This window comes from Cajanus cajan, chromosome 7, assembly GCF_000230855.2.
Source record: "Cajanus cajan strain Asha chromosome 7, NIPB_CcT2T_4, whole genome shotgun sequence".
Lineage (NCBI taxonomy): Eukaryota > Viridiplantae > Streptophyta > Magnoliopsida > Fabales > Fabaceae > Cajanus > Cajanus cajan.
This window is the reverse complement of record NC_138523.1, coordinates 34,805,795-34,818,091: the sequence shown is the minus strand read 5'-3', so window position 1 is coordinate 34,818,091 and position 12,297 is coordinate 34,805,795. Positions and strand designations below refer to the sequence as shown.

At 40.4% G+C, this 12,297-nt stretch overlaps 1 protein-coding gene across 1 annotated transcript; it reads right to left on the bottom strand.

The window, feature by feature from the left end:
• Positions 1-4,647: 4,647 nt before the first annotated feature.
• Positions 4,648-7,459, bottom strand: MAT3 (methionine adenosyltransferase 3). The gene is made up of 2 exons (XM_020351438.3): positions 7,312-7,459; positions 4,648-6,216 (listed from the first exon to the last, which is right to left on the bottom strand). The coding sequence occupies exon 2, from the start codon at positions 6,212-6,214 to the stop codon at positions 5,042-5,044; it is 1,173 nt and encodes a 390-aa protein (XP_020207027.1). The 5' UTR covers positions 6,215-6,216; positions 7,312-7,459; the 3' UTR covers positions 4,648-5,041.
• Between the last annotated feature and the right edge of the window lie 4,838 nt (positions 7,460-12,297).

Genomic DNA, 12,297 nt, shown 5'->3' with positions numbered 1-12,297 from the left:
AGGACCATTTTCAACAGCATCCCATATGTTTAAATCTATGACTTCTATAAAAATTTGCATCCGAGATTTTCAATAATGATAACCTTCACCATTGAATATAAGAGGTCTATTAATAGAGTTTCCTTCGGGAAATAAAAAATTTGATGAGGCCATTTCAATTCTTGAAGCTTTTAAGCCTTATACAAGCAACCTGCTCTTGATACCACTTGTTAGTCAAATAGCCTCGTATAACTTAAGAGGGAGGATGAATTAAGTTAACCAAATTTTCCGACTTTTATGAGTTTTTAGAAATGCTTTCTCATATATTCAATTTCTTAGACAAATTGTATGTTGTTAGTCCCTTAGCCTCGTATAACTTAAGAGGGGGGGTGAATTAAGTTTTCTAAATTTTCCTCTTATAAAAACTTTTCCAATTACTTTCTTATCACTTTATTTCCTTAGACAAATTTGCATGTAAAGAATGATAATGAAGAACAACTCAAACACAATTAAATAACAAATAAATAAAAGTGTAGGGAAGAAGAATTGCAAACTTGATTTTATACTGGTTCGGCCAGTCCTGCCTACATCCAGTCCTCAAGTCTCCCACTTGAGAATTCCACTACTCTTGTAAACCTTACAAGAAAATGAATCCTCCAACACCTCGGAACTCCCTTTCCTTGTGTTGAGATTCAAACACCAACAAGGAGAAAAACCCTTTCTCCTTTACAGATCCAATGATCTATTAAGTAATACAGAATGACTCTCTTGAAGAGTGGATATTACACTTTCATGATCTTTGATGAACTCTTTAGAGATTTTGCAAATGATTTTGGCCAAGTGATTTGTAAAGATAATTTTTCACAATTGAGTTCGTCACTTTTCTCTGAAAAATTATAGGTATTTATAGACAATTGTATCTTGAGTTATGTCTTTTCATGAAGAGTTGTAACTCTCTATAATTTTTCAGAAAATAGGCTCTGGTAATCGATTACAAGTCTTGGTAATCGATTACAACGGTTTAAGTTCAAAAATGTTTGAAACGTTGTATAGTTCAAATTTGAATTTTGAAATTTCTCTTCTGGTAATCGATTACAGTCAGTGGTAATCGATTACCAGAGAGCATTTTAACATTTTGAAAGGTTTTCTTTCTCTGGTAATCGATTACAGCAAGTGGTAATCGATTACCAGAAACATGTCACTTGTTTTGGCTTATGAAAATCTAAGATATAAAGAGCTTCTATTTTCCACTTAAAAATATTTTTATTTAATCTTTTGAATACTCTTTTTGCTTTCTTTTCAAACAACTTATTCTTATATTCAAAAGTATTAAGTTTAGGTTTTCTTGAAATTCTTATTTTAATGGCCAAGTCAAATTTGCAAATTCTAAAAGTTCATTTTACATACTAAGCTAAGCAGTCAAGACTTATCTAGTTATTACTTGAGATCTTGCTTCTTGATCAGCTTGCTTTAACTTGACCTTTATTTTCTTCAATGCTTTGGCATCATCAAAACTTTGTGAATATTTTCTTCCACATTTGGTATCAGTCACTGTCGAATCATGGCGCTTGGGCTCCTACGCTCTTAAGTAAAAAGAGTTGTGCCCTGGCTATCAGCTATAGCTTTTGGCCTAGTGGTAAGCGCTCGATCCAACAATTGGTATCAGAGCCAAGGTCATGAGTTCGATACCCAGCGGGGCAATTGCTGAGGGGGAGATTGTTGCGGGTTGCATCAATTGTCCCATGGCGGAGGCTAGGTGGGCCAAGTCACTATCGAATCATGGTGCTTGGGCTCCTACGCTCTTAAGTAAAAAGAGTTGCGCCCTGACTATCAGCTATAGCTTTTGGCCTAGTGGTAAGCGCTCGATCCAACATATGTAAAGTTTAATGATGCAAAACTACTCAAACACAATTAAGTAACAAGTAATTAAGAGTGTAGGGAAAAAGAAATTGCAAACTCGTTTTATACTGGTTCGGCCAATCCTGCCTACGTCCAGTCCTCAAGTCTCCAACTTGAGATTTCCATTATTCTTGTAATTCTTACAAGACTTGAATCCTCCAACACCTTGGAACACCCTTTCCATGTGTTGAGATTCAAAAACCAACAAGGAGAAAATTCTTTCTCCTTCACAGATCAAATGATCAATTGGGTTTTACAGAATAACTCTCTTTTAAGAGTAGATATTACACCATTAAGATCTTAATGAACTCTTTTGAATAATTGCAAATGAATTTTGGCCAAGAATTTTTGTATATGACTTTTTCAAAAATTGAGTTCATAACCTTTTACTAAAAAGTTATAGGTATTTATAAACAATTATTTCTTAGGTTGTGTCTTTTCATGAAGAGTTGTAACTCTTTATAATTTTTCAGAAAAGATACTCTGGTAATCGATTACAAGGCTTAGTAATCGATTACAACGGTTTTTAAGTTCAAAAAATTTGAAACGTTGTATCTTTTAAATTCAAATTTTTGAAGTTCCCTCTTCTGGTAGTCGATTACAAGGTCTAGTAATCGATTACCAGAACACATTTTTGTATTTGAAATTTGAAATTTGAAGTTTCCTTGCTCTGGTAATCGATTACATAAGCTGGTAATCGATTACCAGACAAATATTACTATATTTGTTACACAAACTTTTGATTATAGGAAACTTCTAATTTTCAGTCACAAATATTATTGTAAAATATTTTTGAATACTCTTTTTACCTTCTTTTTCAAAAACTTATTCTTATATTCAAAAAGACTAAATTTGGATTTTCTTGAAATCCTTATTTTAATGGCCAAGTGAAATTTGCAATTTTTAAAAGTTCATTTTACATATCAAGCTAAGTAGTCAAGACTTATTTAGTTATTTCTTGAGATTTTGCTTCTCGATCAACTTGCTTTAACTTGACCTTTTATTTTCTACAACGTTTTGGCATCATCAAAACTTTATGCATATGTTCTTCCATAGTTTTTAGTGAGAGATTGGTGGGAATGACATTAATGAAATTATTCCACATAAAAAAATTTCAGAACTTCAAGAAATGATTTCACTAAGAACTCATGGTTTTTAGTGAGAGATTTGGCAATGGTGAATAATAATAAGAAAGATGACTATAATTAATTTGGGTGATTGACAATTTACGATACTTTCATTGAGTATTATAATGAGCAATTGAAAAAGGTTCCAGAGACATTAAGACAAAAGAATCCACACGTTAGGATAATATATGTTGATTATTATGATGTTGTTAAACATTATTTCAAACACCACAACAATATGGTGGATTGTGTTCTTATTTTCTTTTATTAGATGAATAATGTATAATTACATGTGATTGTTAATTTTGTTATGATTTATTCTACCAAATTCATTAATTTATGTCATGCAAGATTTTCTTCTAACAAGATTGAGACTTTTAAAACATGTTTTGAAAAGGATGAACCTTACAATCTCAATGAACAAATATTTTGTAAAAGTGTTATCTCAGTGATTTATTCAAATCCTTCAAAATATATTAGGATAGACTCCATTTAATCGAAGTATAGTATATAGGGATTAATCAAAAGATCTTTTTGCTAGTCTTTCTCTTAAATTTCCTCTTTTTAAAATAGTTTAGAATTGAAGTAAACATTAAAAAAAAAGATTAATTAGAATAAACTTTGTTGCTATATTTTATACATGTTTTTTATAACTATTGAGAAAACAAAGAGCTGCTAAAATATGGATCCCATGTTTCTTAATGGAAACTCGTTAATTATTGTATAATTTTGATTTCTATGCTTTAGTATAATTTGGAGGACATGATTGCTTGCGCAAGAGAAACTCATACATTGTTGTTGAGTAATGAGAGCAACTTCGGTGGATTTTTTTTATTGTATCAATTAAAGATATATCATTCATTTATGCTTGCTTATGTTCGTGTAGGATTCATTATCGATATAAGATTTTTATTATTTTTTTTGTGTTGTAGCATTGTTAAGAAAAATAGATCGGTTTGTGTGACTTCTTCATTTGAAAATCAATTAAATGTCCTTGTTAATCTCTTTAACCAAATAAACAATCACTATGTAGATTGATTGAACAACTTTATGCTACTGGAAATAAATACCATTTTTTTATGATTAGGGATATTATTTTTAGGGTCAATTGATCATCTAAACTCTAAAGATACTTTAATTTCATAAAATTAAAATGTTAAAAAGAATTATAAAATCGAGATTTTTGGGGGAAAAAAATAGGTTTGGACAAACACCGTAGGAACTGTTATTTTTTCCTTAATCAATGACTTCACATTCCAAATAACTTCTTTATGGCGAGGGTGTGACTGTACTCTCTTTTTAAGAATAATCTTATTATACAGCATGGAAGGTCATTTTGAAAAACCGCCATCAGGTAGAGACGAGTGAGAGGACTAGTACTAGGAAATAGAGGCTGTAGCTGAATGATCTTCTGAAATTAAAAATTTTAACTATATTATATCGACATTAGTAAGGACAATAAACTTATAAACACTACCATTGGTGAAGCAGATAACACCACCTATGTTGGCTCATGGGTAATCTTGGCTTTTTTCACTTGAGTCAAATATCATGCTTGCAACTTCTCTCTGTATCTGAAATTTTCAACCACCCAACAGTTGCTATGAATGCAAGACTAAAAACCTAGCCATTGCACCCAGTATAAATTAGAAAAAATTGCTTAAATCTTTGCGATGGCGAACAATAATAAAACAAAAGTGACAATAAAGAATCAAATAAATGACATTCTAACTTTACCCCAACCACACAAGATTGGCTGCAGGGTAACATCAGAAAGGGGAGAAAAAAATAAGGGAAACAACAAAGAAATTTAGAGAAAACAAAAAATCGAAATATGTATAATGCTGCACGCTCCTATTGTGCGAACGCCTCCACTTAGGACAACGCATTTCTGCTGTCATTCTCCTCCAAGCTGAAAAAACACATCTTAAATGAAGTATTTACTCACCGAAGCTCCTTTATTATTATTTTTCGTAACCCAAAATCGGAAAGATGATTATGATGATAACCACCTTAAGAACACCAAGGCCGATCAATCAAGCACTGGGCTTGATCATCTTCACGGTCTCCCATGTAAAATCAGGATCATCTCGTCCAAAATGCCCATAAGCAGCAGTCTTCTGGTACCTGAAGTTGCCACCTCTCATGAGGTCAAGGTTGATAGCAATCATTCCAGGCCTGAAGTCAAAATTCTCCTTAATCAAAGCCAGAATATCCTTATCCGGAATCTTCCCCGTTTTGTATGAATCCACAAACACAGACAAGGGTTCAGGCACTCCAATTGCATAAGAAACCTGCACGAGACAACGACGTGCAAGCCCTGAAGCCACCACACTCTTTGCCGCTTGCCTAACAATGTATGCTCCACTTCTATCGACCTTGGTTGGATCCTTGCCCGAGAAGGCACCTCCACCATGAGCACCCCACCCACCATAGGTATCAATGATGATCTTCCTTCCAGTGAGTCCTGCATCTCCATGGGGTCCTCCAATCACAAACCGACCTGAAGGGTTGAGGTGGAAGATGGTCTTGTCATCAAGGTATTCAGCTGGGACCACAGGCTTTATCACATGCTCTTTCAAATCTTTGCCAATTTGCTCATTGGTGACAGTTTCATCATGTTGGGTTGAGATGAGGACTGTATGCACGCGGACAGGGACCATTGCCCCATTGTCATTCCTGTACTCAACAGTCACTTGGGTTTTACCATCAGGCCTCAGCCACGGGCATGTCTTGTTCTTTCTTACTTCAGTGAGCTTGGCACCAATTTTGGTAGCAAGTACATGAGTGAGTGGCATGAGTTCAGGTGTTTCGTCTGTGGCATAGCCAAACATGTGGCCTTGGTCACCGGCTCCAATTTCCTCAGGCTTTTTGGTCATATGACCGTGAACTCCCTGGGCAATATCAGGGCTCTGCTGCTCAATGTTGACCAGAACATTGCATTTGTCAGCATCAAGACCAACTTCGGCTGACACGAACCCAATGCCTCGGCAAGTGTCACGAACTATTTTCTCATAGTTCACCTTGGCCTTGGTTGTGATCTCACCAAAGACCATAACCATGTTGGTTTTTGTACAGGTCTCGCAAGCAACCTTGCTCTGTGGGTCTTGCTCCAAGCAAGCATCGAGAATGGCATCAGAAACCTGATCACAGATCTTGTCAGGGTGGCCTTCGTTTACAGATTCTGAGGTGAAGAGGAAGGTATCCATATCTGTCGTTCAAAAATAGAAATAGTGTGGAACTTATGTACAAGTTAGTCAACTTAAATAGAAGCAATTAACTTAAAATTGTAAAGGCAGATTCTATCGCATACATATCATGAAAACTTGCAAGGTAGACGGCTCTACCATGTCCACCAAGGAAAGAAAAGAGTTCACACTTCAAATATATACACACTTTTTAATAGTCTAATGTTCGCTTGGATTAACTAATCTAAGAAAACAACAACTTCTTTTAGCTTTTTTGATTGTTTTTCCATAAATAATATTTCCCAAACATGCATAATTAAAATAATGATCAAGATCTCTAGTTGTTGCTTTTAAATATTCATCGTTACATGATGTTAAGAAAGTCTTTAAATAACCCACATTTATACGTAAAAATAATTATAATTAGAACTTAATAGTCAAGAACTAATTATATAGATGGTTTTGACATGATTATTCAAATAAAAATCAATTCATCATACATGTTGGCAATTTGTGATTTGACAATTTGTAGATTCAATCTTTATCATAAAAAAGGAACATATGTTGTTTTTTGGTATAGTTATTTATGATTGGAGGACACGACGAAAAATCATTATAATTTAAATACATGTATCATTTATTCTTAATACAAAAACTTTTCATCAACACTTTGTACGAAATTGTTGATTGTTGATGGAACTTCTCATTGATGTATATTTGAACCTAATCTAGCAGCATTAGAAAAAAGGCATGAGATATTGTTTATTGTTTTTCCAATTCGACATGTTGGTGAATACTAATAGAGATCAAATCCTATATATTGTTATCAACATGTTAAACAGAAATGGCATGTGTAAAGAACAACCGCAATTCAGAAACAAGGCAAGCAAATAAGGCAATCGAGCAAAGGATCAAAAATGACGTAGAGCATGTGCAATTTGGCGATATGAAATTTGCAGTTATTTAATGCAGAGAGGGTTACGAAGGAAATAAGGAGATGAAGGATAAGGTAGTCGGTTATGAGAGCAATGGCGGCGAATGATAGATCTAAATTGAAATGATAATGGGAAAAGAGAAGAATGAGACATTGTGTATTGGGAGAGGAGAGAGATACGTACCGTGTATATGCCTGAGAAGGAGAAGGAGAAGGAGATGTGAAATTGAAGAGTGAGATCGATAGTGTTACATCAACATATATTGCAACGAGAAGGAAGGAGAGAGAGAGTGCATAAACGGAAGACTCGCTCCATCTTCCCCTCCCTCACTCTCATTTCCTGTCTAATTTTTTATTTTATTATTTTGTTATAAATTTTACTAACTCATATTTTACATAATTTTTCTTTTTAATTATGCTAAAATTGTTTTAATTTTCATCATTTTGTTTTCGTCCTAATATGCTTTAACTTCAGGATCATGAAACTAAAAATATAAAAATAAAGATTCTAAATAATGCAACATTCTAATTAACAATTATTCCTTTATTTGAATTTATTGACGAATCCAAAAATTTTAGATAGTGAGAACAATACTTACTCATATATTTATAATATTAAAAATTTTATATATAATTTTTAAAAGTATAAATATATATCATAATTATTTCTGTTCTTACCGGAAATCTACTGTAGAGCTGATCCGCCGGGTAAGATTGGTGAGCCTCCTTCGCTAGGTGTATTGGTGCTCCGAGATGGGGGAGGTACCTACAAAAGAGACTCCGATGCTAAAGTTAGGGTTTGTATGAGTATGAGTCTCGTATATATAATGCACATACCTTTGTGTGAGTTAGGGTTGTCTTGGGCCTGAGATAAGATATGATATGATACGATATCATATAATATGATATGATCACGTTGTGACATAATATGGTATAATTGGAGAACGGTTTTAGCCTGGGACGAGATCTCCGGGCTCGGGCGTGATCTGTCCGGATTCCAGGCTGACGTTGTTCAACGCGTGCCCGGGATGACCCTTATAATGTCAACCCGGGCTGAGAGCCCGGGTGCGAAATGCGGTCAATACACTAGCCCCCCGAGCTCCGAAGGCCGTAGGTCGAGGAGTTAAGGTCGGGCTCGTGAGAGGAGAGGTGGCTTTGCGCGTACGCTAGCTGGAGGCTCGCCACGTGTCGCGACTATTCATGCTCTGGAGACGTTTGATTGACGTATTGGGGGCAGTGACGGTTTTTTAATGATGGTTTGGTAATAAGTGTGTCGTCGGGTGTGCCTTTCAACTGACACGTGTCGCGTCAGTTTTGAATTTCGGGGAGAGTTTTAGCCTTTCTCTCTTCTCGCGCCTCTTTCCTGTCTTTCTTCTGACTTCTCGAGTACGAGAGCTTTTCTTGGTTCCCTTTACCTCCTTTCTCTTTTGCGCTTCCGTCGCCGTCGTCGTTTCCGGTAGTCCCTTCTTTGGTAGGGTTGTTTTCTGAGGAGGAGTACCAGGTACTTCCTTTTTATTTGCTTCTTCTCTTTTTTCATGGCCGGTGGAAGTGGTGCCGGATCCTCTGCGTCTGCCAGGGGCAAGGCGCGTGGCAAGGTGGTGGCCGCCGGAAGGGTCACTGTTGAGAAGAAAGATTCGCCGCCACCTAGGGGCCCAGAGCCGGGCGTTCCTGGTTACGACTGGGTCAAACACGAGGTGGCCGAGGCTCAGAGCATTTTTCGCTCTTTCCTCGAAGTGAATGCGTTTCGGAGAGCGCATAGGGTTTGCGATTCCTCCATTTCCCACATGATTCGGCTTGAGCCCTGTCAGGCTGATGAGGGCGTGTATATGGGGAGGTCTACTGATCCCCCTCATTTCTATGTATATAAATGCTTTTTTAGGGATTTGGGTGTCTGTCTTCCTTTTACCCAGTTTGAGTGCGATTTTTTGAATTTCATCAACGCGGCTCCTTGCCAGTTGCATCCCAATAGTTGGGGTTTTTTGAGGGCTTTTCAGGTCTTGTGTACAGTTCTACGTATAGAGGTGTCTCTTCGCGTCTTTCTTCATTTTTATCAGTTGAAGATGGGCGTTCCGCCTTATGGCATTTTGTCCCTGAGCGGGAGTAGGGATGGGGGCTTGTTTACTCCCTACTCCCAATCGTACAAAAATTTCAAACAGGAGTTTTTTCGGGTCGCCCTTGTGGGTGTTGACCCTTTGGAAGACGAGGTGTTCTACTTCGGCGGTTTGCCGAGGTTTCCATTCTATTGGTGTCCCAAGCCGTCCTGGTTTCACGGTTTGGGGGATCTGAAGGTGACGGCCGCGGAGACGGCCGCCATCAAGAATCTTGCCGCGCTCCCTCGTCCGTTGGATTGCAAGCTCGTCTTGTCGCTTGCGAATTCGCCTTTCAGGGAGAGGGGCCTAGAGAGTGAGTATTATGTGCTCTGGTAGGTTTTTAGGACTTGTGTAGTTGCCGGTTATTGATGTGTTTATGTTTCTTTTCTGCAGGCATTATGGGTAGAAACTTGTGGCGTCAGCTTAAACACCGCTACAATGTTTCCGAGCTCGAGGTTCCCGAGCCTCCGGAGGAGGATGCTGTCTCCCTAAAGACCCACCAGAAGAGGAAGAGGGGGAAGGAGGAGGTCGGGGGGACCTCCGCTTCTCACGATGTCGAGGAGGCGACCTCCCGGGCTGTGGACGCTGTGGATCTCACCGATAGCCCTCCGGCCAAGGAGGCCTCGCCAGTGGCTACGACGGAGGTGGTAAAGGGTGTCGGGCTTACTGCACCGGACGCCGAGGTGAGTAGCTTATCATATGCACGCGTTTTCCGTGTTAATTCCCCGTCTTTGTTTTTTGAGGCGTTATGGATCCCTTTGCAGGGCGGGGTTGGCGTTGCTGAGGTGGAGGTCTGCGTTTCCGAGCAGACCGTCCGAGTTGCCAAGGTGGTAAGTATTGTCTTCTCGGACTTTTCACTCTGGCTTTTTGCTATGTTGCCTGGCTGTTTGATCTGGGTGATTTTTTGTAGGCAGGAAATGCCTCTGGGCCTGAGCTGCAGGCGGGGAAAACCGCTGAGCCTGAGGTGCAGGCGGGAAAAGCCGCCGAGCTTGAGGTGCAGGCGGGAAATGCTGCTGATCCTGAGGTGCAGGCTTCCGGGCTGGCCGCCCAGGCTGCTGGGGTGAGTCTGGTTTTTTGTTTTGTTTTGTTTTGTTTTTGTGGCTTTCTCGCATGTATCCTTATCTATTTGTGATGCGGGACTGGTGTTTGCAGGCGGGCTCATCGCAGGGGCCTTCCCGTACCCAATATCTGTCCCATCGCTTTGGGAAGGGGATAGATACGGTGCGGCTGGATCACGTGAGCGCGTCCGCCGATATGGATTCATTATGGAGCGCGGGGGTGACCGCGGAGAGGCTCTTTCCTCAGGGTTCGTTGAGCTCCGAGGACTAGGGATTGATTGGCAGGATCGGTCCCGAGGACAATTTTGATGCTGCCCAGGTCATGCTGCAGAGGGTGATAAGCATAATGAGTCACTGGAAACCCAAGTGGGGCCAGCAGCGAGAAGACTTGGCCAAGCAACAACAGGAGATGGCTAAGCGGGAGCAGGAGCTGGCCAAGCAAGAGCAGGAGCTGGCTAAGGTGAAGGGCCGGCTTCAGCCATGGAAGGAGGCGAACAAGATCCTGAGGGAGGATAATAAGGCTCTCACTGCGGCTCTTGATGAGGCGAAGCGGCGGGAGGCTGAGCTCCGGACCGCGCGTAGCGACCTTGCGCGGGTGCAGAAATCTCTTGAGATTGCATTGCGGTCCAATGAGGCTTATGCTTCTCGAGTGGGGGAGCTGCAGGGGCTCGCCGTTTTTTCTCGGGCGCGGGCCCGTTCTTTGGAGGACGAGGTGACGTCCTCCCGTGACCAGGTGCGGGTCTTAGAGGATGCTGTGGCTTCTCTAAAGGGGGAGTTGGCAGCGGCGGCTGAGGAGCGTCTCCGCAGTGAGGCCATTCTGGGTGGTCGAGAGGATGAGATTGCTGCGCTGAGAGTAGAGCTCGTGGAGCTGGCAGCGGGGAAAACGGCCGTGGAAGGATGGCTCGTCGAGATGGAGCGCTCCGTTGTGGCAGAGCATAAGAGGGGCTTTCAGAAGGCTGCCCGTCAGGCACGACTTCTTGCTCCCGGGTTCGACTTCTCCTCGATGCATGTGGAGAAGGTGGTCCGTCGCGGGAGGATTGTTTCGGAGGACGATGTTAACGACAGTTCCAGTGAAAATGCCTCCGCTTAGGTTTTCTTTGTAATTTTGGTTTCCTTTCTCTTTGACGTGAATTGATGTATTGAATCTTGTGAACTTTTCTTGTATACATGTATGCATGTTGCTCCATTTTGTTCGTTTTGGGTTTAATTTTGGTTGTTCGCACTGTTTGAAGCGCATGTTTGGCGTCTGTTATATGCTTTTGTATCGGGTGATACCTGTTATCTTAGTGACGTCGAGATTCGAGGTCGGCTTTAGTTGCTTGCTCAGTAGGGTTTTTCGCGGAAGTTCGGACTCGGCCGTAGATGAATGTGTTAAGATTCGTATTCGATCTCAAATTGTGACTTTGTAATTGTTGTGAGAGTTTATAAATGACCGTAGGCTGGAGTCAAGGTCAGAATTCAATCCTAAGTTGGTCGTGCCGGGGTTCGAATTCGACCCTGGTATCGAGAGTGGGGTGTGCTTTGCCAGGATTCAAAGTTGTCCTCAAGTTAGTGGTTTGGTATCGACCTTTAAGGGAGAATTCGTGTGTGTGTTGAGATTCGTATTCGACCTCAGATTTTGAATTAGGCGACTTGGCTAGGTTCGGACTCGACCTTTAAGGGGGAGCATCGAGGCTCATACTCGACCTTGTATGCTAAACGAGGTTCGGGCGTGACTTCGAACTTCTGTTTGGGTGAGTGTCTCTGTAGAGGCTTGATGACCTTGATTTATTAGCGTCGAGGTATTGCGCCAACCTCAAGCCGGAGTGTAGTAGGTTGGATAAGTGGTCTATGTCCGCCCTTAAGTTTAGGGTCATGCATGTTTTGTCATAGATCGAACTCGATTTCGGGTATATGGTTGGGACTCGACCTCCGAATGAGTTACTAGGGTTCGACCTTGACTTTTGACAAGAGCGTCGAGGTTTGCACTTGACTTCGTAAACTGTGAGCGGGTTCCATTAAGGTTCGGACTCGACCTTTGAA

Coding starts and splice junctions, on each gene's coding strand:
- MAT3 (XM_020351438.3), bottom strand. CDS start 6,214: ATGGATACCTTCCTCTTCACCTCAGAATCTGTAAACGAAGGCCACCCT.